Below are 27610 nucleotides of genomic sequence, written 5' to 3' on the forward strand. Positions count from 1 at the left end.
TTTTATTTTTCGTGTCCTTCCGCCACGGAATGTAGTCCTCCCTCAAAGGGCAACCTGATTCCCCCGTTCCGCCTCCGCCGCACTTCCTACTGAAGGTGACTGCCCGGCGAGGACGCGGAGGGGCGGGGCCCCGAGAGCCGGGAGCCAGGATTGGATGGGAGGCGGGGCGGCGGAGGGATTGCGGCGGCCCACAGTCGGGATAACCTTGAGGCTAAGGCAGCGGATCTCCGCATTGGAGCGACGCGTCGCGAGCCTCCGGACCTGTGTGCAGTAGCAGCGCATCCCGAGCCGGACCACGTCGGAGGTGAGCGTGGGGAGAGACTGGGCCATCCGTCCCCACCGCGGCTCCGTCTCCCGGGGCAGTGCGGAATGCTGGCCCGCCTGCGCACTCAGGACGGCGCAGGATCTGGGGCATCTTGGGCTCACCCGGTTGGGATCAGAAAAGAGGAAAAGGCTGCTTGTGCCTAGGGTCTCCTTCAAAGCCCCCAGCTCCCGCTTCTTCCGAAGGCAGATGGGTCAGCCAGCCCCTTTCCTGCCCCAGTCCCTGACCTCCCATCCCCATTCTGGTCCCAGTCTCACCTCCCTATTCCTCCCTCTTCTGTCTGGTCTCGCTCTCGTCTTCCTTTATTCTCCTAATTTGATAGTTTTCTTTCATGCGTCAGTCTCCCCCGTTTCCACTCTGCTCCTATGCCGGTCCCTTTCCCATCATCCTTAATACTCGCTTCTTGTTTTCAACATGTCCGTGTCCCCCTCATTCTGATGCTTTCTTTGTAACTTCTCCTTGAAACTCCCCAAGCTCCGCTCCCCTGTTCCTCCTCCGTTCAGCTGCTGTCCCCTTGTACCTACCCTCATTCACGCCCTGGCTCCCGCCCCTCCCCCGCCTCTCTGGTCACGTCCTCTCCAGCGCATCCCTCTCCTGCGCACCTTCCTTCGCGCCACCAGCCTCCTCGCCCCTCCCCCTCTGTTCTGGTCACGTCCGCCTGCTCTCCGTCCCCGCCCCTCGGCCTCCCATCTCCTGCCCCCTCTTCTCCATCATAGTTCCCCAGCCCCGGGCTGGAGTTCCGGGGTCAGCTCCCGAAGTGCATTGGTCTGCGGATGGGCAGGCTGGCTCCCAGGCGGCCCGGAGATGGATGCAGTGGCGGCCGGAGGCGCAGTTAGACGGTTACATAACCCTTGGTCTAACCCGCTGCAGAGGAAGAAAGGGTGGCTGCCCAGTGGCGCGTTCCTGTTTTGTGCCGCCCAGAATACGATAGTGCGGCCGCAGCGCTCCGCTTGCTCCGGGGGGCGTTGGAGGGGGGGCGGTGTCCCGGGCTCCATCCCGCCGAGGCGGGGCTGCACGTAGCGGCGCCGGACCTGCCCTGCCGCGCCCGCTCCTCGGCATCAAGAAACACTGACTCGGGCCCGTTACCGACCAAGCATCATCTCCGGCCCGACAAGCTTCTGGATGCTGCTCAGAGGCCTCCTCGAGTTCGAGGCACTCACCTGGCTCCCTCCCTCTGCTTCACGTTACTTAACAGCGTTGCTTAACAGATGCGCCCGATTGTAGAGCGCGGAGGCCGCGGGTTGAGGAGAGTAGAAATATATCAAGAGCTTGGTGCCACGTACATGAGCTCATTCATGAAAAACTCGTATAAAGAGTTGTTTGGGGGAGGGCTGTGGAGACCAGACCAGACTGACTAAAATCGTCCTAGCCCACGGAACTCACTCCGATTAGGAAATCGGATGTAAAAGTTACCGCTGATAAATGCCTTGAAGAACGTACACACGTGCTTCCGCACGTGGAAGGTACGCACTTCCTGTCAGGGTTTAGGAGGCCTCAGCAGGTGGCATCACAGGGGTTTGATGAAGCGGAAAAGCACCTTCCAGTCTGAAGATTATTCGAAGACTCAGTAATGGGTTGGCATCTCTTGGCTTCTTATCTGTGTTTTTCAAACCCAGGACACTGACCCTCCCCCATACAAATGAGCCTGATAACTGAAGTCCAGACATGACAGAGGCAGTGGGAAGTTGAAAACAGGCTTTCAGAATCAGGTTTAACTCATTACATACTGATATGAATAATAGGGGGAATTCAGCCTCAGGACCTCAATTTCCCATGTGAAAATTGTAACTTTTTTCATCTTGGTTGTTGAAAGGGTGGGTCGCTATATACACACTTAACATAGATACATATTGAGTACTGGGTGCAGTGTCTAATCTCTGGTGCGGATGCCTCCAGATGTATTCTTTTGGTCGGTCACTGAGCCCAATGACTTCATCTATAATTGAACTCGAGCGCTCCTCTTCTTGCTGCCATCCCGAAACAGCGTCATAGTTCATCTTTGGGAGTCAGGCTCTGTAAATACCAGAGATCTCCTAGAAACCAGTCACTTAGGGATCCTGCTACAGTGTTGGCAAAGTTACTAACAATGTTACTTTGCTACTCTCCACTTGCAAGAAGGAAGATGGCTTTCAGCCTTTGGTATTATAGCTTTTGGCTATAAGATTAGAAACAAACTTGCAAACCTAAGACTAAAATCTTCAGGTTCTATTGGCACCTACTCCAGGTAGCATTCTGGGATTTGCTCAGCCAGCTGGTGTGAGATTAAGATAAGAGGCAAAGGACAGTAGCTCCTTGTTTGCTGTATGCAGGGTGTGGCCACTCCCTGGGGTATAGAGGAGGCCCTAGGTCGCGACTGGACAGCATTGTTAGCAAATAATTCACCCTCAGGTTGCCTGAGGATGCTGTTGGGAATGCAGGGGGAGCTGTTCTGAGGGGAGGAGTATGTAACATCACCAGATCTGTGTTGGGGGTGGGGTGGGGGAGGATGTAGGGAAGATGACTCAACCTTTGAATTTTTCCGCTTTTAAGAGAACTGTCTTCGTTGGGTGAGTGGGGAAACTGCACTGTGGTCTTTGCAGGCTTAAAAATCCCCTCTCCCCTTTCAGTGAGTCAAATAATGTATGCATTCCTCCCAGTTAAGAGTGCCTCAGCTAGGTGACAGATAATGGAGGCCCCCAGGCTCTCTGGACAGTGCTTAATTGCCAGGTGGCAGAGCCTCAGGCCCCAGCGATAGTCTGCACACCTGTCCTGAGCCTTGTGCGATGGACGTGGCATCCCTTTTGGGAATAAGCATTGTAGGGAAGATGAATAACGATGACTTAAATATTATGTCCTTGAACTCATTTCTGCATTACTAGACTGGAGCCAAAATGTAGGGACATTAGTCTTATATATAGGAGAGCTGCTCTCATTTTAAGCACTGCATTAGAAGTAAATAATTTCAGTGTTGAATTCACAGTTTAACCAAAAGCATTATTGGGTCTTTAGGAATTGCAGCACCAGTGATTTGGCAAGTTTGGTAGCTGTTACTCCAAACAGCTAACACCTAAGGGGAGGTGCCTGTGTGCCCTGAGTGTTGTGACATTAATGTGGGGTCACAGGAAATGCCATTTCTTAAAACTGCTTATTTCTTAATGTTGAGGCAGTGAAAGAAATGGGGAAATGTTTGAGAGCAGGAAGGTGGAAAAACATGCAATTCTTACATTGCTGCTGCTAAGTTACTTCAGTTGTGTCTGACTGTGTGACTCCATAGACGGCAGCCCACCAGGCTCCCCTGTCCCTGGGATTCTCCAGGCAAGAACACTGGAGTGGGTTGCCATTTCCTTCTCCAATGCATGAAAGTGAAAAGTGAAAGTGAAGTCTCTCAGTCGTGTCCGACTCTTTGCGACCCCATGGAATGCAGCCTACCAGGCTTCTCTGTCCATGGGATTTACCAGGCAGGAGTACTGGAGTGGGGTGCCATTGCCTTCTCCGAATTCTTAAATTACAAACTTGTAATGCAAGTCTACAGGAATTTTTGTCTTCAGGTTTTAATAAAGGCAAGTAAGGGTGTGTTATTTTGGCTAAGAGCTAAGACTGAAGGTGGGGCGAAATGACTCATTTGACATTAACTTTATTTCTGAATCATTCGGAACATCCACAGTCAAATCCCAGTTAACTGGTGCACCACAGGAATGAGGCATCCATGGGAGCAGAGTTGTCTTGCAACACTGTTGAGTGAGGGTCTTGTGAGACATGTAAGTGATTTATTTCGTGACCAGTCCTATGGGACCTTGAGTCATCACTTTAAGCTTCAGTTCTGGTACAGATAGAAATAGAACTAAATGAAGACCACTCTTTGGGGCGGGGGGGGGGGGCGTTGCTTTGTGTCACAGATTGTGGGACCTTAGTGTCCCCACCAGGGGTTGAACGTGGGCCCTTGGCATTGAAAATGCAGTGTCTTAACCATTGCACCACCGGGGAATTCCCAATGAAGACCATTCTTAATTCTACCATACTTTCTGAAAACTTCTTTTTTCCTCTCTCTCTCTTTAACCACAAACTAGCCAAGGACTAGATAAATGAATAGGCTGATTATCTGGGGCTTTGTTAAAGAAGCTGTTCTGGGGGAGGTGAGCCAGGATGGGTGGTGAGTGGCAGTGTGTGCAGACAACGCTGAACCTTTGGACCTCCTCCTACGACTGCTCAGCTTAGGAGGGGAGGTGGGCAGGGCCACCAAGTGGCGCAACCCCACCCGAGCAGCCGTTTTTCCTATATTGGTTTGTGCCGGTTTGCACGTAGGAGGAAGAGCCAGGCTGCAGTACTTCTGGTGGCCTCTGACTCCCCTCCCCCATTTCTCCCTATAGGCAAAACTCCTGGGGACCGGTAAGCCTCTCTTTCCTGACGCCAGCAAGCTGTGTTTGGAAGTCAGACAAGGGCTTTAGTCGGGGAGATGCCAAGACTAGCAATGACAGGGTTGCTGCTCCTGGCATTTCAGAGTATGGACCAGCTCGGCTGATGGCAGTTAGAAAAAAAATATTTTTTTTTTTCTTATAAAAATTATCTGAAAGGAGCCCCAGCCCTTCCAAACATTTAATCAGCCAACAGATAATATTTAACTGTAGATGACTGGTATCACATCACCCCTTTCTCAGGTGATGAGTGCAATCATGGCATATGAGACCAAGCCATACAACATTTTGGAGGAGCACTGAACTTTTAGTCTAGATAAGAGGCAGGAAAGTAAAGACTCAAAAGAAAACTATCCTTTGTTAGAGAGCAGATTAACACATCACCCATCAGATGGGCAAACGCTGTAAGAGTCTGACAATGTCAAGTGTTGGCAAAGGTAAGGGAAGGCAAGAACTCACTTTACTGGTTGGTTGTAAATTAATATAACCACTTTGGAGAGCAATTAAGCACCATTTTGTAAAACAGAAAGCAAGCATACCATGTGGCCCAGGAATACATCTCTGGATATAGAAACCACACCTGCACAAAGAGACATGTACTAGGAGAAATATTATAGTATTGATTAATGAGGAAAAATCGGGTTTAGTGAGAAAATGATCAACCAATAAGGGAATACATAAATAAATGGTCTAGTCACACACTGGGGTAGTATAGCAGTTCGTATGAATTAACTAGAGCTGTGTGCCAACTGGATAGATCTTAAATATGCTGTGAAAGCAAGTTGTTTGATAATGCCTTTCAGTGTATTACTTAGCATATTATAGAAGCAGCAGTATCATAGTGTTGAGTAGAGATAAGACACCCTTAGATGAACTATAAGGATAGAAAATTCATGACCTTGGTTGGGTATTAGAATGCAATGTGAAAGGGTTGGAGGAACCACCTGGGGATGGAGGACAAATGAGTTGGATACAATGTTTTTTTTTTTTTTTTTTTAAGTCTAAAAATCTGGATTAAGAACAATTTTTTTTTGCCATGTCTCACAGCATCTTAGTTCCCCAACCAGGTTTGAACCCAGCCCTTGGCAGTGAAAGTATGGAGTCCTAACCACTGGACTGCCAGGGAATTCCTTGCATAATATTACTGGTCAGTTCTGGGTGGCAGAAATATAGATGTTAATGTTTCTTCAGTTCAAAACAGAAGCAAACCTATGGTGGTCACTGTAGGGAGACCAGGCATACTAAGTAGGTCAGTGCTCTGGGAGATCTGGCATACCCTTCTTCCTCCCATCCCCTCCTCTTCTGCCTGCAGCTATGCTTGATGGAGGGCAGCTCCTCCTTTAAGTACTGAGCCAAGGTCTCCCTTTTCTGAGGCTATCCCTCCCCCTGGTGTTGTACCTGACTTGGAAGGATCCTGAATCAGGGTCCCAGGTCCCTTGGAGCTTCCAAAGTGTCAGTCTCATGCCCTGAAGCACTGCCTCATAATTTTAAGTCTAGTAAGGAGCGCAACTCAGCAAAACCTTCGTCTCCACTTCCTCCTCCAGACTGAAATCAGGTCTCTTCTCTGGGCATCTGTGATTGAACCAGGAAATCCTCAGCATTTGAAATGGTAGCAGTTTCTCTGACTCAGGACTTCCTGGAGTTGAGTGGTCCTTATAGGGGTGGGCTCATTTAGCTTCAGCTTTTGTGCCCTATTGCACACTCAGATTTGAAATAGGATCTTGGGCTCCTATGTATAATACTGAAGTCACTTAGTTCTAACCCTGAATAAAAGAGCGAGGGAATTTTACTTAAACCTACAGTGGGCTCCTTTTTTTGTGTAACATGGTAACACCAGACTATGCTTTCTGTTATGGGACCTGTTGAGGAGAGAATGGACTTAATATTCCCATCTCTTAGCTAAGAACTGCTTGTCCTGGCCCCACTCCACATGCAAATGTACTGTTATCATTACTCTAACTGTGTAGGAGGATGAAGGGCTTCTCAGGTGGCTCAGTGTAAGGGACCCATCAATCCCTACTCCCTGGAGCAGGAAGTTGCAACCGACTCTAGTATTCTTGCCTGGAGAATTGAATGGGCAGAGGAGCCTGGTGGGCTGCAGTCCATGGGATCACAAAAGAGTAAGATGCGGCTGACCGACAACAACAAATAGGATGAACAGCTGAGTATTCACTCCAGACCTTGTTAGGTTTTGTGCCTGGCCTGGCACCCATTTTGATCTTGTCACTGCCTTTGTCAGATAAGGGCCAGTCTTGGGGAATTATATTTTTTTGCTCCATCATCTACTAACAGAGCTCCTAGAGAGCAGACTGACCTGAATGCCTTGTCCAGCATTTTTTAAATATTTATTTTATTTCACTGGGTCAGGTCTTAGTTGCAGCACGTGGGATCTAGTTCCCTGACCAAGGATCAAACCTGGGCCCTCTGCATTGGGAGCTCAGAGTCTTAGCCACTGGGCCAGCAGGAAAGTCCCTATCCAGCATACTGTGATGAAAACTTTCTGATGGTTGTTGGTGTCCCAAAGATTTGGGAATCAGACCTCCGTGCTGGCTTGGAGACTTGGAGATGTAGATAGCAAATTGATGTCACAGTCGTGGGCAGCAGGTGCCATCATCGAGTCAGCCTATTTAGTAAGATTGGCATCAGAGCACACTGGTTAAAGGTTGGCTTATGCAGATGTGGGCTCATAGGCCAGGCTGGCTTTAACTAGGGCAGAATGATGTGGGCTTTTGTGAAAGTTCGAATCGGTGGAGTGAAGTGTGAATCCTTCCAGCACACCCTGCCAGCAGTACTGGCTCTCAGTGACGTGTTGGGTATTTTTTTCTTTTATGGTTTCTACCCCCTGGGTTCTAAAGAGGGATCCAAGACTTGTGTCTGGCCTGAACAGAACTGTGGCTTCAGAAGACCAGGAGCCACTTGCAAAAGGAGAGGTAGGGTTCGGGGCCCGTGGAGCTGAGCCGTCACTTGTGCCTGCTCCGTCCTCTCAACTGCTCTCAGGCTTCTGATGGTGTCTTGTTTCTCACAGAGGAGAAATGTCTCTGAGGAGGATGCTACAGCAGGGGCTTGGGCTCAAGACTCAGGTTCCCGTACCCGGGCACAGCATTCGCTGCCATCAGTGGAGACGCCCAGCTTCCACTGCTGGCTGGAGGTTGGCTCTGCATGTCTGTGCCTCCTGAGGAGGAGGATGTAGGAATGAGTCAGACTGGCATGAACTGGGCAATGTATGCTGGCAGGCACTGTCCAGACGGCCAGCCTGAGGGCGGGGGAGCTCTTCCCAGAAGCTGGCCCTGAGAAACCAGGGCTGAGGCTGCTGTCCAGAGGCTGGGGGAGAGTCTAGGGGTTGTTTTAGGTGGGGATGGGCAGCTTGTGCTCCGGAGAAGAGGCTCATGAGAGGCTCCGGGGCAACGCTTGAGGGAATGAAAACCCAGCTGGGGACCTGGGCAGGTGACAAGGTCTCTGGTTTGGTAGTGGACTTTAAGGACATGGTGAGATCTCAGGAATCTGGACAGACTTGCTGACAAGCCAGCTTTTTTGGATTGCTGGTGGATACACACACTCAAATGGCAAGTAAAATTTCACTTGTTATTTTTGTACTTAGTAGCCTGGGTGAGCAAAAGATCAGAGCTTGTAGACCTCAGGTTTAATCTGAGATGATGAAATAGGGTTAGTGGTTGAGCCCAGTATATTAATTGTATCTGCTGATAGCATCTCCTGTTCTTGGGGCAGCCCTTCTGTACTAGAATATCCTTGTCACAAAGATTTTGCTCTGATGCTTGAGGGCAGGCTAAACAGGAAGAGAAGTTTGTTGGATTTGGGCATGTAACTCAGATTTGGGGCACAGAGTTGTCCTATGGACCATATTAGCTTTCCTTCCCCCGACTTGGAGGTTCTGGATGAATCAAGGTTTTATCTGCCCATTGCTTCTGCACCATCGGTACAAATACCAGCACATTAAAGAAGGCAAATAATGTCTTTGAAAGTTCTGCTCTCACGGACCATCCTTTGGTAACTACTGTATTAGAGTGACTCAGGTTTCTTTTTTCCTCACTGTGCCATGTGACTTGCAGGATCTTAGTTCGCCAACCAGGGATTAAACCTGGGCCCAGGGAGTGAAAGCGCTGAGTCCTAACCACTGAACCACCAGAGAATTCCTAAGGCTGATCTTCTGAGTTTGTGATCTAGGGCCCAAGATGTATTATTCCACCTCTACCATGTTTAGAATATTCCTGAAGTACATAGAGTGGCAGTTGAATAATGGCATGAGGACCTTCACTTTTGTTTTAATTCCAACATTTTTACCAGGATGCTTGTAAATGTGTCATTTTTGAAAGAGGTACATTTAGAATTTTTCTTATGAAAGTAGTATCAGTAAACTTTTTAGTAAAGAGAAGAAAGAAATTTGCTGTAATCCTACCACCCAGATAATATGCTGATAATGTTTTGGTGGGTATCCTTCTGGTCCAGTTATGTATGTTTAATTTAGTGCTTCCCCTCCCAAAGAAAAGTGGGGGGCAATAGTGAAATGTTAGTAAACCAAGGTTTAAAGAGACGTTATAGGGGAGGGGATAAAGCATTGCAAAGGAGCCACTGACAGCTCTTTTACCTGAGAATTTTCTTGGGTGACTTTTGCGTATTAATTTATAACATAGCCGAATCTCTAGGAACTACCACTGCTTGGATGCCTGGTTATTAAGGGATCTCTCCATTACCCCAAAGAGCTTTAGTTGCACTCAGCTTTTACCTTAATCCTTGTACAGCTCTGCAGGGCAAACCTTTCTCAGCTCCGAGCAGTCTTTGCAAGTGGGGCCAAGGAGCCACCCTGAGTCAAAAAAAGAGCATTATGTCACCGGAAGCCCAAGCCCAGAGAACACAAGGTATGACACAATAATCCGTGGCCCCAGTCGGGGGTCTTTGCAAGGAGACCCTGATGTCTCAGGTCTAGAGCTGATCCAACTAATGCCTTTTTTGGGGGCCACACTATGTAGCAGTGGGGTCTTATTTTCCTAGCTGAGGATCAGACTCATGGTCCTTGCAATGGAAGTGTGGAGTCTTAACCACTGGACTGCCAGTTGGGGAAACTGATGATTTTTAAGAAGAGTTACTTTAACCCACTCGTTGAGGTCACACTGGGTGACTCCGTTTGCCTGGAGGCCACAGTGAGACCTGTGTGTTCCAGTGGCCTTGGTGTGCCACCAAGGGAACCATCTCTTCAGTGCTGTCCCTTTACAGCCAGACGCACCTACACACCACAGTAATCATGGGTCTACTGTGTAAGCCCAGCTTCCGTCCTGAGTGCATGGAAAGGGACCTTGGCTTCCCAGGCCATCCTGTCAGTGATTCAGAAGTTCTCAGATTTGGTGGGGGAGGGGGCATAGCTATAACTTCGATTTGACACAGAGGCATTAATAGGTGCTTGAAACATCATTCAGCAAACACGGACTACCTCCAAGGTCTTGGTGCTAAGAGATACAAAACCACTGGGTCATGGAGGACAGAGTGTTGTTTTCATCTTGGTACCTGGTTATGTTGTGGGGAGTTAGGAGATATACATCGAAAGGAACAGTGTATATACCATGTGGAGTAGTTGGCTGGTGTCTTAGTTTCTTGTTTTTAAAGGTGTAGTTGGGGATCTATAGCTGTCGGTTTTTAACAACTTGTAGTCACAGAGCTCCTTGAAGTTTACCAGACTATTTGAAGGCGTCAGATGGGTTTAGATGCATGCTGTGCTCCAGCCACCCAGAGAGGCCACACAGTCAAGGATGGAGGAGGAGAAAGAGTAAGGGTTACATGTATGGGGTGCCTTGGTTTGGAGCCCTGAGATTTTGGAGGTGGGACAGGGCAAAAGAAAGGCTTGTTCTTGTGCCTTGGCTGCAGCACTTAGGCACAAGGATTTGAGAAGGAGCAACCCTTAGTCTGAAAACCTGCGAAAAGGAATGGCATTCTGATGAGGACTGCAAGCTTCTGGCTCACGTGCTTACCTGATGAGTCTTCAGACACTGCCTGGAAGCTTCTCAAGTCTTGTCTATAATCAGCTAACTAACTGAGTGAGTTTAGTTGTAAAGTCAGCAATGAAGAAAAAACAAAGGTCTGAGCCATTGTGCCCTGGGTCAGACTTGTGACCTGGGCTGATTAATTACCTGGAACAGATGGTCTTTGTTACTGTGAGTGGTGTGCTTTCCAGACTTAGGAGGGGAGTGGGTGGTGGGTCAGAAGATCAGCTTGGAAAGGATTTGACAAGCAGTGTTAATTTCTTCATAGTGCAATAATTTTAGAGCCAGGCTAGGACCATTGTGGTTATCCTTGGTTTGACGCAAATTGCTTTGAGTGTGCTTAAGTCCTTCTGACTGAAAGTACCAGATGTAGTTTTTAAGTACAGATTCCTGGGGGAAAAAATATTTTGCATTCTTGGTTCTGGTTGGACTTACCTGTCCAGGGATTGGTTTTTTTTTTTTTTTGCCTCTCAGTGGGCGGGGGCATACTGTCCAGCCTAGGGTGAATCAAGGAATAGACTGAATGTGTCCCTGTGGCTTAGTGAAACCTAGGACTCCAGGACTAGGAGGCTACCTGAATAGTGGTTGTCTCCACGACCAGAAAGGTCACTTTGGGTTTGGGTGGGGACTGTTAAGAGAGAGTATGGGTGCCACACCCCATAGCAGATGTGAACAGTACTAAGCTAGGGGTGAGTTGTCTGTATCCCTGGAAGACTGGCTCTTTTTGAGGAAACTTCCTTTTGAGGAAACATGCAGTACATATAAATGGTGCCATTTACACAATTAGTAGGGAAGTTGTCAAGATAGACATTATCCCAGCGTGAGGGAGGTGTGTGCTTAACATGTGCCTGGGAGGTACATTCATTGGGAATGTGGTTTTGACTTATTCTTTGGGGTCTTTCCTACTTGCTCATGATAATGTGAGCCCATCGCCCGACTTGAGCACCCACGTAGCCAGAGCGTGGCGGGGCTGCCTGTGGCTTGTGCACAGAGCATGCTTGTTGAGTTAATGTGTGAGCAGGAAGCAGCTTCTGTGCCAAGATATATATTAGCCACTCAGGCAGATCACACCCTCTCCAGTGCCTCTGGACCCAAGCCATCAGAAGCCATGTCGAAGCACCACAGCGACGCCGGGACGGCCTTCATTCAGACTCAGCAGCTGCACGCAGCCATGGCCGACACATTCCTGGAGCACATGTGCCGCCTGGACATCGACTCACCGCCCATCACGGCCCGAAACACCGGCATCATCTGTACCATTGGTGAGTGCGGGTGCCCACTCCCTCTGAAACAAGGGCTTCCTGGGACAGTGAGCTTTTCTCCCCGCAAAAGACTAAATGTAGCAAACCTGGGTTCTGAGCAAGATGCTACAGAGAGATTCTCAGGGGAAATGAAGTCATGGACTTGGTCACTCAGACCTGACCAACTCTTTGTGACCCATGGACTGTAGCCCACCAGGCTCCTCTGTCCATGGGATTTGTCAGACAAGAATACTGGAGTGGGTTGCCATTTCCTTCTTCAAACTGAGTTCATAGGAATTTGCAGGAAGGAATTCATACGCTTTATGTGTTCTTCTAAAGGTAAAATTTAGAGGGTGTTTTCCATGGCAGTTCTTACTGGTTCTGAGCATCTGAGACCTAGGAAAGATCTTGTGGACTTGGCTCTGTTCAACCAAAATGCTGTAGTTGGACATCTGCCTAGGCTTCAGGGAAAACATAGTCGGCTGGCTACATTTTACCTTGGTTATTAAAAGTTCTCTAGGCTGAAGCACACTCCAAGTGTTAATCGTCTTTTGGATAATGAACACTTAATGACTTTCAAACTTTTTTGTTTTTTTTTCTGAACTAGGCCCGGCTTCACGAGCAGTGGAGACATTGAAGGAGATGATTAAGTCTGGAATGAATGTGGCTCGTTTGAACTTCTCTCATGGAACCCACGAGGTGAGCCTTGATGGTGTGGCCCCCGGGGCAGCTTGTAGGAAATAGGGTCTGCGTGCCATGTTTATTTAGCCACAGTGGACCAGGCAAGAAAAAGCGGGGAATCAATGGCAAGGTTGTCTTCACCAGCCCATCCCTACTCTTCTTCCCCTCCAACCCCTGACATCTCAAGTGGCCAAGTCTCCTTAAGCAAAGACGACCTGCTTTGTCATCGGCCATGGTTCTCCCCAGCACCTGTGCTCCGTTAGCCTTTGATAAGGAAAGCATGGAAGGGTTTTCCTGGAATCCCCTCTAAGCCATGGGGCTTGACACTTCTGCACCAGGGTTTCTATAACAGTTCATAATTGCAATGATGAACCAGTAAGTCACCCTGCAGGTTATTCTAGCCTATTTTTATTTTAGACCCATGATAAATGGGACAGGTCCCAGAAAAGGGTTTCCACAATTGCAAGTGAAGGACTAGGTCCTGGCGTGTAGTGCCCCACTCCATCAACATTGTGTTCCCAGCCTGTCCCTTCCCAGGAGTTCTGGGACATTATATAAAATAAAGTCGGCACACTTGTCCAGTGATCTGGGAGGAGTATGTTAGTACTGGGGCTGTTTATGAGCTGACTTGACCCCTAGGACCAGGTGACAGCTATTGGGAAGTGCTCCATTGTGCTTCTGTTCCCAAGATCAGAACAAGCTCATTTTGAGGAGTGTGTGGGCTGCCTGAGGAACAGTGCCATGGGATTTCATACTGGCATTGATAGAAGACTAATTGGGGAGGCAAACTCTTGCTCCTCTTGGACTCTGTATTTCCTGTTCAGAATAAAGAAAATGCTGCCCTATAAGGTCAAGGGGTAAGGGGTTGCCCTCTGGCATTTGGAAGTTGGTGATAAGTTTAAACTAAAAATAAAGCCTCAGGAAATGCAATCCAAAAACTGTACGCCTCCTTTCTGGAAACATGAGAGTGTTCCTCGTAGGTTCCCTAACCCATGTTCCATAAACAGCCTGTAGCCTCCAAATGTCACAGGGACCTGACCAAGTTCAGGGCAAGTATGCTCAGCAGGCACCCTGGGGCAGGTTAAGAAGCCCACAGATGGCATTCTTAATTCTCCAAAGGTGAAGAGTCCTCTGCAGCGGTCACTAGGCATTCCTGCAAACCTGCACTTAGCCCAGAGAGAGAGCTAGAGACACCAGTGAAGGTCCATTCACAATTGATCCCTCCTGCTGACTTGTGCCAGGGTCTGCTGTGTGCAGGGGAAGGAGCAGAAATAGCTTTTAGGAAGTTGACCTTTAACTAGGCTTTATGGCCTCTTCCATCCAGTAAAGTAATACACAGCTCTGAAATGGCAGGGGGAGAGGATGGTATCTGTACCTGTTGGAGGGGGCTGGCTCAGGGGGGTTAGTTTCTTAAACTACAAGAGGCATTTGGTGATTATCTGTGCTTTGACTCTTATTCCCAGAGTTGGAATTTGTTTTCTTTTTCCACACTGCATGGCAGGATCTTAGTTCCCCAACCAGGGATCAAACAAACCCAGGGCCCCTGCCTTGGAGGCACAGAGTCTTAACCACTGGACCACCTGGGAAGTCCCTTGTGAGTTTAATTTGAGGTTTTTGACCAGGATGAAATTATGTTGCCCCTGGAATCAGAGTTTTGGAAACTGATCTGAAATATCAGTTATATAGTGGAAACAGTTACAGTTTGACAAACTGCTGAGACATGCTTTTCCAACTTTTGACCATTTTTAATACTCTGCTAAGCAGAACATTGGATTTGCTTTCTGTCCTTCACTCAGAGGAACATCTACCATCTGATCTCTTTTTTTTGGTTTTGTTGTTATTGCATCTGGTATTCTGACAGCTTTGCCACAGTGTCTCTAGCCCCCACTTTTGGCAGCTCTTGTGAGCAAGATGTGTCGTCTTCTCAGGTGCCACTTGCCCGGATGGTGGTGGTGGTGGTCGAAGGATGAGACCCACAGAGTGTTGAGTTGGGAGCCTGTGTTATCAGCAATGTCACACTGATAGCACTAGGAACTTTTGCCATCTTCACTCTGAGTCCCTTTTTTCATCAAACAGTAATGGCTAATGGAAAAGAGAAAGGGCTTCCGAGGTGAGACTGAAGCCAGGATTTGTTGCAAGTGAGAAACAGCAAAGGTCAGTTAGGTCAGAGAAAGGCGTATTCCCACCTCTCCATGTTCCATTTCCTTTTCTAATCAGACTGGAGGAAGTGATTGTCAGAAGCAGGCCTGCATGACTTGAGCAACGTATTTAACTTGGGCTGCGTCAGCTTAAGTAAATAACTGAGTTTGAATTGCAGTTGTAATCGATAGAGAAGAGCTCAGAATTATCAGATCTATCACTCTAACTCTGGTGGCCAGAGCAGTATTATCCAGATACAAGGTCTTTTACCCCAGTTGTCTGCTTTATTTGCTGAGGATATTTGTTGAGTCCTAGGGGCTGGAGGGGGAGGAAACAAGCCTCTTTTATGTTGACATGTGTTGCCACCAAAAACCGTTAAAGGTATGGGTGTAAATATTCTAAAGTTCCTAAGATTTGCCCTTAGAGTGGGTGATAGCGTTGGTAGAAGTGGGTGGGTGGAGAGCTGGCAGGAATCTGCTATATAGCACAGGGAGCTCAACTTGGTGTTCAGGGATGACAAGAAGTGAGTAGAGGCGAGGAGGTTGATGTAAGCAGGTAGAGGATGCTCGGTGATGGAGGCAGTGGTCTAGAATCCCGGTGATAGCTTCAGCGCTAATCCTAGATCCCGTTGTATGGGATGACAGATGTGGAGCTTATCATCTCCCCTCTTTTCCCCCAGTACCACGCAGAGACCATCAAGAATGTACGTGAAGCCACGGAAAGTTTTGCTTCAGACCCCATTCTCTATCGGCCAGTGGCGGTGGCCCTGGACACTAAAGGACCTGAGATCCGAACCGGGCTCATCAAGGGCGTGAGTATCTTGGGGAGAAGCAGGAGAGAAGGCGTAGGGGACCCAGAGAGCCCAGGAGCCGCGTTTCTCAAGAGTTTAGGTCTATAAATGACAAGTTTTATCCATCAATGTAGAAAGTCTTCCTTTGACCTGCTTTGCTAAGAAACAGTACCAGAAAGAAACCTCTTTTACACTCAAAACCTACTTCGAAGTCTTAGGGAGCAGCTTATCTCTTCCTCTTTAGTATAACTGAAACACTGTAGGTTATTCTTGGGTTATTTCCTTGAAATATATACTAAGTTAGAAAAGGCTTTATTGTTACTTCCAACTGAAATTTAATCCTGGTTCCCTAGAGGAAAAAGCTTTTCTCCTGCCAGGAAGGCCCAGCTTTGGACTTGTGGCTTACTTTCTTGTCTGCTGCAGAGCGGCACCGCTGAGGTGGAGCTGAAGAAGGGAGCCACACTGAAGATCACCCTGGACAATGCCTACATGGAAAAGTGTGACGAGAACATCCTGTGGCTGGACTACAAGAACATTTGCAAGGTGGTGGACGTGGGCAGCAAGATCTACGTGGATGACGGGCTTATTTCTCTGCTGGTGAAGCAGAAAGGTAGGGACAGAAGTCAGGGTCTGATTGTTTAAAACCAGCTCCCATCTCTAAATTTCTTTGCCAGAAGATAGGAAGGTCGTTTGGTTGGCAGAGAGACTGAATCTATATAGTCTCAGGACTGCCTTTTTTTTAAACACTGGACCACCAGGGAAGTCCCAGGAGTTCCTTTTATAATAAACTCTATCCTCAAAAACAGATTTCACTCCAGTTCAGTTGTACTCTTGGAGAGCAGATGAGAAGCGTTTTTACCCATCCTCACTATTTAAAGATTTGCTTCCCTCCTTTATCCACTTAACATGGTGTCTATAGGACTCCAGTGTTCCTGGGAATGATAGCTAACCTTTAAGTGATCTGCACTGCTCTAAGCTCTTTCTTTACATGTAGATATTGTTTAAATTTTGAAACAGCCTAATGAGTAGATACTATTATCCCTGTGGAGGTGAGACACAGAGAGGCTGATGGACTTGCCCACAGTCGTTGGAGTGTGAACCCTAGCAGTGTTCACACCTGGCTCCACCACCCGCCATGTGCTCCTTCCCAGAGCACATGGGAAGCACAGAGAAGGAGCACAGAGCCTGCCTCCTGGTGGGGACACCTGCGCCCAGGGCTCGGCCTCCCCAACCTATTCCATTCCATACAGGTCCTGACTTCCTGGTGACGGAGGTGGAGAATGGTGGCTCCTTGGGCAGCAAGAAGGGTGTGAACCTCCCTGGGGCTGCTGTGGACCTGCCTGCTGTGTCAGAAAAGGACATCCAGGATCTAAAGTTTGGGGTGGAGCAGGACGTGGATATGGTGTTTGCCTCTTTCATCCGCAAGGCTTCTGATGTCCATGAAGTCAGGAAGATCCTGGGAGAGAAAGGAAAGAACATCAAGATAATCAGCAAAATCGAGAATCATGAGGGAGTTCGGAGGTAAGTCCCCTGCCTCCTTCAGCCCCAACCGACCTCTGCAGAGCAGGATGTAGCCTGCCACCTGCCCATTCGAATTAACCTCAAACTTACTTCAGACCCACTGACTCAGAATATCCTGTGATATTGGTGGGCTTGCCAGGTGGCCCTAGTGGTAAAGAACCTGCCAGTGTAGGAGTCGTGAGTTCGATCCTTGGTTCTAGAAGATCCCCTGGTGAAGGGAATGGCAACCCCCTCCAGTATTCTTGTCTGGAGTATCCCATGGACAGAGGAGCCTGGTGGGCTACCAGCCATAGGGTCGCAAAATCAGACACAACTGAAGTGACTTAGTGCACACGGCTGACATTGGTATTGGTATTTCAAGGGGGAGGAAAAAAGCTGCACAGATGATTGGGGTGCCAGCATCTTGACGCTGTTCCAGGGAGCAGCACTGGAGAGGGACAGGGTCCCCACCGCCCCAGGCTCAATAGCCGTGCGCAGTGCCCCTACACTAGCTAAGTCTGCTGGAGTTGGGGGCCACCGGGGGGAAGACAGCAGGCTCTCAGGAGGGGGCTCCTTCACTTGGCAAGCAGTGGGCTTGGTGGGTGGGTCAGCTCTGGCACGGTATCCACCTCCCTGGGAACACATGCCGTCTTCCTCTGGTTCCACATGGTCCTGGCCCTGCTCCACTGCCTCCCCAGTGCTCCCCAGGTAGAGCCACACGAGTAAGGCCAGCTGGGTGACATCTACTCCTGCTTGGCTCCCTACTCAAACCCAGCACTACTGACAACCCAGGTTTACTTGAGTGGTCAGGTGTGTGCACGGGAAGAGTGGGAGGAGCTGCGCTGCCCACGGCTTTGCCATCCTTAGCTTTGTGCCAGTGTCCTTGTACTGGGAGATTTGGGGCCCCCTCCCTCTGCCATCCTGATAAGCCATGGGCACCTGCTGACTTTGGCTTCAGGCCAGGCAAGGCCATATTCTCATGCCTTCAACACATTGGGGAGGGACCTCTGAAGGAGTAGCCTTCCAGTGTCCTTGACTGGAAGAGGCCATGGACCTTTGTGTCAAGAGCAGTCAGCCGCCTTGGGTTCCGTTTCTGCCCCAGCAGTGATGACTGAAATGCAGATGGTAGAGAGACACCTTGAGAGGGACCTCATCAGATACAGGTGAACACGGAGATTGAACTTTCGGTTACCAGAGGGGAACGATGGGAGGAAGGAATAGTCGGAGTTTGGGGTGGACCTGTACCCACTTCTATATTTAAAATGGATGACCCACAGGACTACTGTCTAGCAGAGGGAACTGCTCAATGTTGTATGGCAGCCTGGCTGGGAGGAGGGTCTAGGGGAGAATGGATGCACATATGTGTATGGCTGAGTCGCTCTGTGTACATTTGAAACTATCAAGACATGGTTAATCAGCTATACCTCAATGTAAAATAAAAAGTTAAGGGAAAAAAGAGATGGAGAGGAAGTGAAGCCATGGGATTTTGGAGGAGACCCGCCCCCTCCCCTGCCCCTCAGTGAAGTGTCCATCCTGGTGCTGAAGAGTCCAGCGGGCAGAACTGTTGGCCCCCCTTTGGGGGACTGAGACAGCTGGAACACCCCTGTGGTGATGTGTCATGGGTACTTGTCCTGGTGCAAGAATGGCCAAGTCAGAGAATCCCGGGAAACTTGGTGTCACCGTACGCAAGGCCCTGGTTCTGTCTAAGCTCTGTCTCTGCAACTTGCCTGTCAGGTTTGACGAGATCCTGGAAGCCAGTGATGGGATCATGGTGGCGCGTGGTGACCTGGGCATTGAGATCCCCGCAGAGAAGGTCTTCCTTGCCCAGAAGATGATGATTGGTCGGTGCAACCGAGCTGGGAAGCCCGTCATCTGTGCCACACAGGTGTGTGCCTCTCCCTGAGCGTGCATCCTTGTTCAGGGAGGCTCTGGAGGCTACCCGGTCTCTTCCCATGGATCCTGCCCCACATCATGCACACACCTGTTCCCCCGCCCTCCTGCCCCCACGCACCTGCACAAAGCCGGACTCTCTACATACGTGCTCTCCACGGGGTCACCTTGTGTCCGGAGCCCTCCCAGGCCACGTCTCACAAATGCTCTGTCCCCTCCCAGATGCTGGAGAGCATGATCAAGAAGCCTCGCCCTACCCGGGCGGAGGGCAGTGACGTGGCCAATGCCGTCTTGGATGGAGCCGACTGCATCATGCTGTCTGGAGAGACGGCCAAAGGGGACTACCCCCTGGAAGCTGTCCGCATGCAGCACCTGGTAAGTTCTCCCGCTGGGGGTGGAGGCGAACTCCAGCACATGGGGACACCTTGTAGTGTCACTTCTGTGCCCTCGATCTTTTATTGTCCTCCAAGTCACAAGCAGAGTGAGGAAGTGTGTGCTGGGGTCGTGGAGGTGTCTTTTTTTTTTTTTTTTTTTTTTTTTGCTCTTCTGCCTTCCTGCCCAGTCTCCTAGTCCCTTCTGTTCTGGAGGCGGCCGCCTTCATTGCACGTAGCACAGTTCACTCCCATCTTCGGGGTGTGAATCCTTCCCTTGCTTGAGTCCTGGGACATCTGTACTGCTTCCCCCTGGACAGTCTAGAGGACCTGAGCCCCTCTGCCCTGTTCTGGAAAAGTCCAAGAGCTCCTGCTCCCAGCTGGCCTGTGTTTGGCTTCCGTTTTGATTCCCCACCTGTTCCAGCCAGTGCCTCCCCGACGGAGTCCTCTGGGCCTGCACTGGAGGCTGTCACCTGCACTGATTTGGCTGTGAGCTGGCCTTGCATGGTACCTGCAGCAGCGCCTGCTTTGCTGAGCTGTTGCACTAACCCTAGAAGTGGGGTTTAAGGGAAGGGTGACAGGCCCACGAATAGAAACAGGTGGAAGGCTGGCTGATCCCAGCTGGCCCCCTGGGGTGAGAGGGTCTGGAGGAGGCCTAGGGGCCGCTCCTCATTCTCCTGTGGGAGCTAGCTTTTCCAAGGTCTTCTGCTAGACCATGTCCCATAGCCTGGCTGCCTCTGCTCTAAAGCATCCTGAAGATGAACACAGGCCTGGGGAAACGAGCGCTACAGATGACCTTTCACAAGGGTCCTAGGTGGCTGTTGATAATGTATAGCTCAGCAAACTGTTTCTTTAACCTTCCTGTTCATTTTCCAGCCAGCAAAGGACCCCAAGCCCTTTGTGTGACATCCCTCCAATGCATCCCCCCAAAAAAAACTCTGGACTAGATACCATCCTTTCCTTCTTCACTTTCTAAGTGATTAGGCTCGAGTGGCTTCCAAAGAAGACATGACCGTTACAGTGGCTACTTCTTCAGGGGTGAAACAAGACATCTTGACTGCAGGTGTCTTCTGGTCTGTCCTTGGTGTCGTGGGTGGATTTGCCCATAATGAAATCAGTAGAGACCAGTGCCTGCCCTTGGGACAGCTGTGTTTTTCTGGCGGATGGCCAACCCATGTATGACATGATTGCTGTCCTGATGCTCATGCATGGCAGGCTCACGGTTCTTCTCACCTGTCCCAGTGAGCACTTCCTCTCTCCTGGGAGATAGTGACCTTGAACCGGCCCCTTCTAGAGTGGTTGATGTTAATGTTTATGGGTTTCCATATAGAATTATATATATATGTAACGATAACTGCCTTGCTTAGTCATGTGGCCCCACAGCCTCTGAGACCTTGACATGATAGACTGTAGGGACTTTGTGTCTTTGGGCACATCATTTGACCTCTCAAGGCATTATCTAAGAAGTGAACTAGATGGGATATGTTTAATTACACCCTTTGCGTTAAATTGCACTGCTGTTATAAAATGTCTGCTAAGAACCTTATGCAGGTTCTTAACCTCAGTGAGGTGGATGTCACCCCACTTTTAATGGATGCAGGCACATGATGATAGAGCTTGAGTTTGGACCCAGGTCAGCTGACTCTGAAGCCAGCATTCTCCTAGAGCACATCTAGCAGATCAGGACAGATGTTCCTGTGGGGCGTGTCCTGGGGTCAGAGACTAAGAACCAGACTCCGGGCTCTGCAAGCATGTCTGTTTTTCCAAACTCAGTCTTTTCTTTGAACAAACACTTTAGAACTGTGAGATTGGGATTGCATGGCCCTATTCAGGAGGTAAGTTCTCCTGGCCATGCCACCAGTTAACACTGGCCAGTAGCTTCCCCTCTTAACTGTCTACTGCTTTCTCCTGTAACTGATGCAATTGATGTTCTTAACTATGGTTTAGGTAGTACCAGCTATGGTTCTCTTTTCTGTCCATTGCCCTGTCCTTTTGGGCTGCATGCATTCCATTCTTGCAGGAAGAAACCCTTTAACCTAGCAAATTCAGCCACTCATTGGCTCATCCTGTCAGATTAATGAGATGGCGTTACTGATTCTTCCCTCACCCATCATTGTCTAAGACGCTCGTAACTGCATTATAACCCTTTCTAAAGCTTAAGTTTTCTAAGTCTTGGTGTTATCTGAGCAGGTGGTCTATGAATAACCCAGTGGCTTTCTCATGGGTGTTGTAATCATTCAGTTTTAATCAAATGCCTTGGTAAGCTCACCTGTGTGCTTCCACAGGCACCTGTCTCTTCACATGGCTGTTCAGTGCCCCTCACAAGCTTGCCAGTTTCCACCTGCCCGCTTAGAATGTGGTCAAGCTGCGTGTCCTTGGCTTTGACCCCAGCTTTCTAGCGCTGCTCAATGTGCTTCTACTGCAGGCCACTGGAAAGGCAGGTAGCATTTCTGTGTCTGAAGCCAAGCAAGCACTCCATGTGTGCATGGAGGAGGCCAGGCACGAAGCCCTGTGGTAAGGCAGCCATGTGAGGAGGGGGGCCTGTTCCTTCCTGCGAGCTGTGTCATGAGGCAGCGTGGTTGAGTCCTGCCGGGGAGCCGGGGAGGGCCCCCAGCCTCCGAATGTTTCCACGCTGAGGCGTTAGAGCCTGGCGTCACATCATCTCCCTCCATCCCCACCGCCAATCAGAGAGACCTACCAGAATCGAAAGATCCTTCCAGAATGGAAGAACCAGTTTCCCCTCTGATGGGGGAGGGACAGTAGCCATTGACGCTTGGACCTCCCCGAGCAGGCTTTCATCACCCTGCCTCTTTGCATCTGCCTGAAGGAGAGACTTAGCCAATTAACCTGCGGTACCTTCCTCTCATTAATTCCCCATTCTGTCTTTCCATGTTGTTGTCTCTCGTTTGTTTTTTCCCCCCCTCCTTCTTCCCTCTTCCTTGCCTCCCCTCCCCCTAAACCTTACAGATAGCTCGTGAGGCTGAGGCAGCCATGTTCCACCGCAAGCTGTTTGAAGAACTTGCGCGAGCCTCAAGTCACTCCACAGACCTCATGGAAGCCATGGCCATGGGCAGCGTGGAGGCTTCATATAAGTGTTTAGCGGCAGCTTTGATAGTTCTCACGGAGTCTGGCAGGTAGGGCCCCGAGGGCAGGTAACTCTGTAGGATAAACAACCTCTTGCTCCAGCCACTCTAGACGACAGCCAGGGCCTAGCCCTGAGCCTGGGACACTCCTCTCGTCTTCAGGAAGCCAGCCAGGGAGGTCAGGGCAGGACAGGGCCACAGGATCCTCCAGCGCAGAAGGCACAGCCATGTCACAGGCATCTGGTGAGGGGCTGGTTCCTGCAAGTCTCGATCTCACTCAGCTCAGAACCTCCAGTGATCGGGCTGTTCTTGGCCCCTGCACCCAGGGACTTGCTCCTCCCCAGCTGTCTGTGCGAGTCTTCCCCTCCCCGTCCCGTGTGACACGGCTCTGACAGCTCTGTCCCCCTCGTCCCTCTGGACGGATGTTGCCCCTAGATTGCCCGTGAGGCAGAGGCTGCCATCTACCATTTGCAATTGTTCGAGGAGCTCCGTCGCCTGTCACCCATTACCAGCGACCCCACCGAAGCCGCCGCCGTGGGGGCCGTGGAGGCGTCCTTCAAGTGCTGCAGTGGGGCCATAATCGTCCTCACCAAGTCTGGCAGGTAGGAGGTGGCAGCAGCTCCCTGGGAATGCCCTGCTCGGTGGCCCTTTTTCTTGGGGCCCCTGGGAGCAGTGCACTGCACGGGGCTCAGATGGCATCGAGCCAAGGTAAGACCCTCTGCCTGCACCCTGCAGGGAAGGAGCCCCTTCCCCCTCCCCCACCCAGCCCCCCCGCAGCACTTACGGGCATTTTGAACCATTTGGGTCCAAAGCAAGTTTATTAAACCCTCACAACGAGCTAGACTTAATTAGATAACTACAGGAAGCCTGACAACAAGTGGTTCTTTGATACTGAAAAGCTGTTCTTAAAAAGTAAAGGACCACCAGTTTTGCTTCTTCTAGCTAAGTGCTCTTTAAAAAGTCCAGTTTGCAAAAGGAATGCCGTTTGCTGACAATGCTGTTTGGTTGGTGTACCTATCCCATCTGTCCCAAAGATAAGTGGGTGCTGCCTAGGAAAGGTCACTGTGCTATCTTGCTGGCACTCGGGCCAGGCAGCCAGGCTGAGACCTCTACTTGGCCTCTGGCTTGAGTCCCTTCCAAATCCAGGACCTCAAGTTAATATCCCTTGCTCCCTGGGTCTGTGCTGCTCCTCCCCGGGGCAGCTAGGGTTTCTGGAGGAGGCGGGTGGAGAGGAGTAGATGGGTGCCCCCTGTGCACCAAGGAGCAGCAGGTGGGCCTGCCTTTCGGACCAGGACACGAGTTGGGTGCCGAGTCCCACAGTAGAGGGCTTAGGATAAAAAGCTCCAGCTGTTAGGGTTGACCTTTGTGAAAAGGTCCAACCTTTGCTACTTGGCTATTTTTAGTTCCAGTCTTCTGGGGTTTCACTCTGAGCGAGTCCTGACTTCAGCACTTGCTTCCCTCTGAAAGCCTTGTATGGAGGCCAGGCCTTAAGCAGGGCATCCTCTGCTGTGACATGGCTTAAGTTTCCCTGACAGCTGTTGCGTGTCCTCACAGCTTACCTTCTGAGCTCCAGGTCCCCCTGCCGGCAGGCCCCTCCAACTCCTGAGACACCAGCCCCTACCAGTGTAGAGTGTCAGTGTTGAAGGTAGCATCCAGCCTGTGAGCTTTAAAGGTCCAGTCCCCTCCAGGGGAGCCTTCATAGGCAGAGCCTCCCCCGCTGACACGCCCCTCTCCTAGTCTTGCCTTCTGGGTAGCACTTAATTTCTCATCCTCAGCCTTGCTTAGATACTCAGGTTTGACTCGGGGGCTCTACAGCCCAGTTACTGGGACTGTTTCAGGGGCCGGGGGTCCTGTGAGGTCAGGAGAGGGCACAGCAGTAGGAGGCTTGTCTTATAGGTTTCCCGGGTGGCCTGGTGGGCTCTGTTCCTGTTTTGGGTTTTTTTTTGCAGATGTCAAGTGTCAGGTGCTGTTCACATGCTGCTTGGCTTGTGTCTGTTGCTGGCAGCAAGAGAAAAGGGTGTGGTGAGCCTGGACAGGGCTGCCTCCCTGTGCCAGAACGGAAAAGTTCAGGGGGTGGGGGGGTCTGCCAAGTATAGGGCATGTGGGGTAAGTGGGTAAGTAAAGTGACCCATGCTGGGTCAGTATAATCCTGTGGCCCTGGCCTGTAGGAGGGGTTTGGGGTAGCATAGCTGTGAAGAATCTACTATGGCAGATACAGGGTGATGGGACACCTCAGTCTTGGGAGCAGATGTTGAAATGGCCAGAGCCTCAGGCTGGCAGAGCTGGATTCCAGGGTGAGTTGTTGCTGAAGTCCCCGAGGGCACTGTTCAACCATCTTGTCTGCCTGCCCCATCTCAGGTCTGCACATCAGGTGGCCAGGTACCGGCCCCGGGCCCCCATCATTGCCGTGACCCGGAATCACCAGACAGCTCGCCAGGCCCACCTGTACCGCGGCATCTTCCCTGTGGTGTGTAAGGACCCAGTGCAGGAGGCCTGGGCTGAGGACGTGGACCTCCGGGTGAACTTGGCCATGAATGTTGGTGCGTGTCTGGCAGGGAGGGCTCCCGGTGGAGGGCTGGGGAAGGTGCTAGAGCACTGCTTCTCAGACCTTGAAAGAGGAACATGCCGGCCTTTGCGGGCAAGAGCTGGTCTCACTGGGAATGTTCTCTGGTTCCTTCATCCCAATCTCTGGAGTCCTCAGGGTGGGGAGAGGACCTTTGAGGTGTGAGGCTGAGCAGCCCAGGTTCTCACCTCATGTTCTTTGGGAGTGGGATCCAAAGCAAAGGATCCTGGATAATCACCTTTGTCCATTCTTTGGCACTTGCTCATTACTGAGGGTTTTGTTTTTGTTTTTGTTTTTTCCCCATAAAATTAACCAGATCTCCTACACTTGGGGCCAGTTCACATTTAGATTATGTACTCAAATGACCTTTGTCACAGTATAAAAGTAGGATGTCATAGGATGAGAGGAAACAGCTAGCTTTGACCTTGGGCTGGGCTCTCCACCTTTCTGAGTAGAAAATGAATGATGTCCAAAGGTTCCTGCTACCTCTGCCATCTGAGTGATGAAATAATACCAAGGCCTCCCTCATTCCCTTTGCCCGGGCTGTGAGGCTAGCGCCACCTTGTGGTGTAAGAAAGTAAAGGCGTGTCAGACCTTCCTCAGTTGTGGGGCACTCCAATACTTTGGCCACCTCATGCGAAGAGATGACTTATTGGAAAAGACTCTGATGCTGGGAGGGATTGGGGGCAGGAGGAGAAGGGGACGACAGAGGATGAGATGGCTGGATGGCATCACCAACTCGGTGGATGTGAGTTTGAGTGAACTCCGGGAGTTGGTGATGGACAGGGAGGCCTGGTGTGCTGTGATTCATGGGGTCGCAAAGAGTCAGACACCAGTGAGCGAATGGACTGAACTGAACTCCCAAGTGTATACCTTCTTGGCTTAATTTTTCTCATTTACCAGCTCTCTTCTCTTCCTCCAGGAAAGGCCCGAGGCTTCTTCAAGAAGGGAGACGTGGTCATTGTGCTGACCGGGTGGCGCCCTGGTTCTGGCTTCACCAACACCATGCGTGTGGTTCCTGTGCCGTGATGGACTCCGAAGCCCCTCCTCCAGCCCCTGTCCCACCCCTCTTCCCCAAACCACTCATTAGGCCAGCATTGCTTGTAGTGCTCACTTGGGGCTGTAGTGTGGCACTGGTGGGCTGGGATGCCAGGGAATAAGATGAATACCTCTGTGAAACCTGGCTGGTTTTAAGACTCTGCTTGGATGGGGTAGTTCAGAGCTGGGCTACCCCTCATGTGGCTGCATCCAAGCAAGGGATGAAGGAGGGATGCAGGCAGGACTGGAGGCCCCAGAGCTTCACACAGAGGGCAACAGCTCCTGCTTCCCTTCCTTTGTGTACCCGATTCAGTTCCTGTAGAAAATGGATATCCAGAGAATTCCCAACCCTGGCCTGGGATCAAGAGTAGGGGCCTTAGGGTATGGGGCAGTGGTTCCAGTTTAAGTAGACTCTGGCCCTGGCCCTTACTTGCTTCTCCAACCCCCTCAGCCTCCCTCACCTTGTGCACCGTATACTTCTCTTCCTTCACTCCACCCAGCTGATGCTGCAGACAAACACTCCACCCCCCATCTTCCATTTCCCGCACTACTGCAGCTGCCTCCAGGCGGGTTGCTATAGAGCCTACCTGTATGTCAATAAACAACAGCTGAAGCACCTGTTTCCTCTCTTTTTTGTTGGGGATGGGGGTGGTGGTGATTGAACTCTGCCCTCTGAGTGGGGTGAAATGGCAAGAGCCCCATGGTTCCCGGCAAGTTCTCCTGTTAAGACTCAGGCCAACTGCCATCCTGTCCCCCAGGGTGCCAAGGTTCTAGGAGAGCAGCCGCTGACTACCTTGAAGATAGGCTCCCCTTTTCAGTGCCCTGGGGTCTAAAAGATCCCGCAGCTGGGGAAATTTTAACAGCTTATTTAGACCAAAGATTGGAAAAGGCAGCCACAAGGGCCCCTCCCTCCTGCTCTGGGTAAACCAGGAGTGAAGTGACCCTTGTCCTGCTCCTTCCCCCAGGTCATCCTGCAGTAGAGGTCCAGGTTGAGGTTCTGTTTGCAGAATATTTGTGCCCTCTTGTTTTTCCACATCCTCCCTATGTGAAAAGCAGGCTCAGAAAGCAAGGAGACGGTTGGGAATGGAAGGGTTTGCACCTTCCCTGTCTCCTGACCACTCCCAAGGACCAAGCCTTTCCTGGTGGGGATAAGAGGGAAGGGGCCCACGTACCAGGTTGATTGTCACATCCCCAGTGTGAGCTCTAATGCTTGTGCTTTCCCACTCAATCTGGCCATCTGCAGTCCCTTTCCAAACCTCCAGAAGCTTTCTGCTTTGGGAGACACCGCGAAATCCCCAGCTCTGGGGAAAACATAAAATCATTGCAGACCCTTGTTCAAAATCCCCTCTGGTGTTCCCTACTCATGTCCTCACTTCTCTGGTGTGGAGAGAAACTGAAACTGCCCTGGAGCTTGGGGTTGGGAGGTGGAGGAGGGCGGGAATGGGCTGCTACAGAGAGACTAAAATGGCTAAAGAGGAAGAATTTGAAGCAAGTACCCAAGGCCTTCGCTGGGAAGGGCAAAGGATGCAGACCCAGGCCCAAGACTCCGGGACTTTCCAGTCCCGTAGACTGAGCGGTAGGATCTAAGCAGAGCGTGGGGCCCCACCTGGA

General features: G+C 50.5%; 1 protein-coding gene across 3 annotated transcripts; it reads left to right on the top strand.

Moving 5' to 3' along the window:
• Positions 1-26617, top strand: PKM (pyruvate kinase M1/2). 3 transcript variants are annotated; one of them, XM_040227400.1, is made up of 11 exons: positions 1-304; positions 11784-11965; positions 12552-12643; positions 15444-15575; positions 15978-16164; positions 16805-17075; positions 18789-18939; positions 19167-19319; positions 22834-23000; positions 24757-24938; positions 25884-26613. In XM_040227400.1, the coding sequence occupies exons 2-11, from the start codon at positions 11812-11814 to the stop codon at positions 25988-25990; spliced, it is 1596 nt and encodes a 531-aa protein (XP_040083334.1). In that variant the 5' UTR covers positions 1-304; positions 11784-11811; the 3' UTR covers positions 25991-26613. The 3 variants fall into 3 exon arrangements, with proteins under 3 accessions (XP_040083334.1, XP_040083333.1, XP_040083335.1); XM_040227399.1 differs by lacking the exon at positions 22834-23000 and adding an exon at positions 22283-22449 and having other exon boundaries at positions 6-304; positions 25884-26617; XM_040227401.1 differs by lacking the exons at positions 1-304; positions 22834-23000 and adding an exon at positions 22283-22449 and having other exon boundaries at positions 11778-11965; positions 25884-26606.
• Positions 26618-27610: the final 993 nt, after the last annotated feature.

This window comes from Oryx dammah, unplaced genomic scaffold (assembly GCF_014754425.2).
Source record: "Oryx dammah isolate SB20612 unplaced genomic scaffold, SCBI_Odam_1.1 HiC_scaffold_26, whole genome shotgun sequence".
Lineage (NCBI taxonomy): Eukaryota > Metazoa > Chordata > Mammalia > Artiodactyla > Bovidae > Oryx > Oryx dammah.

What these genes read in the sequence shown, in the direction of transcription:
- PKM (XM_040227400.1), top strand. Translation starts at nt 11,812, where the DNA reads ATGTCGAAGCACCACAGCGACGCCGGGACGGCCTTCATTCAGACTCAG. An exon ending in TCTCTCATGGAACCCACGAG is followed by an intron (nt 12,644 to 15,443) that starts GTGAGCCTTGAT and finishes CTTTTCCCCCAG; the next exon opens with TACCACGCAGAGACCATCAA. An exon ending in CTGTCCGCATGCAGCACCTG is followed by an intron (nt 19,320 to 22,833) that starts GTAAGTTCTCCC and finishes TGTTGCCCCTAG; the next exon opens with ATTGCCCGTGAGGCAGAGGC.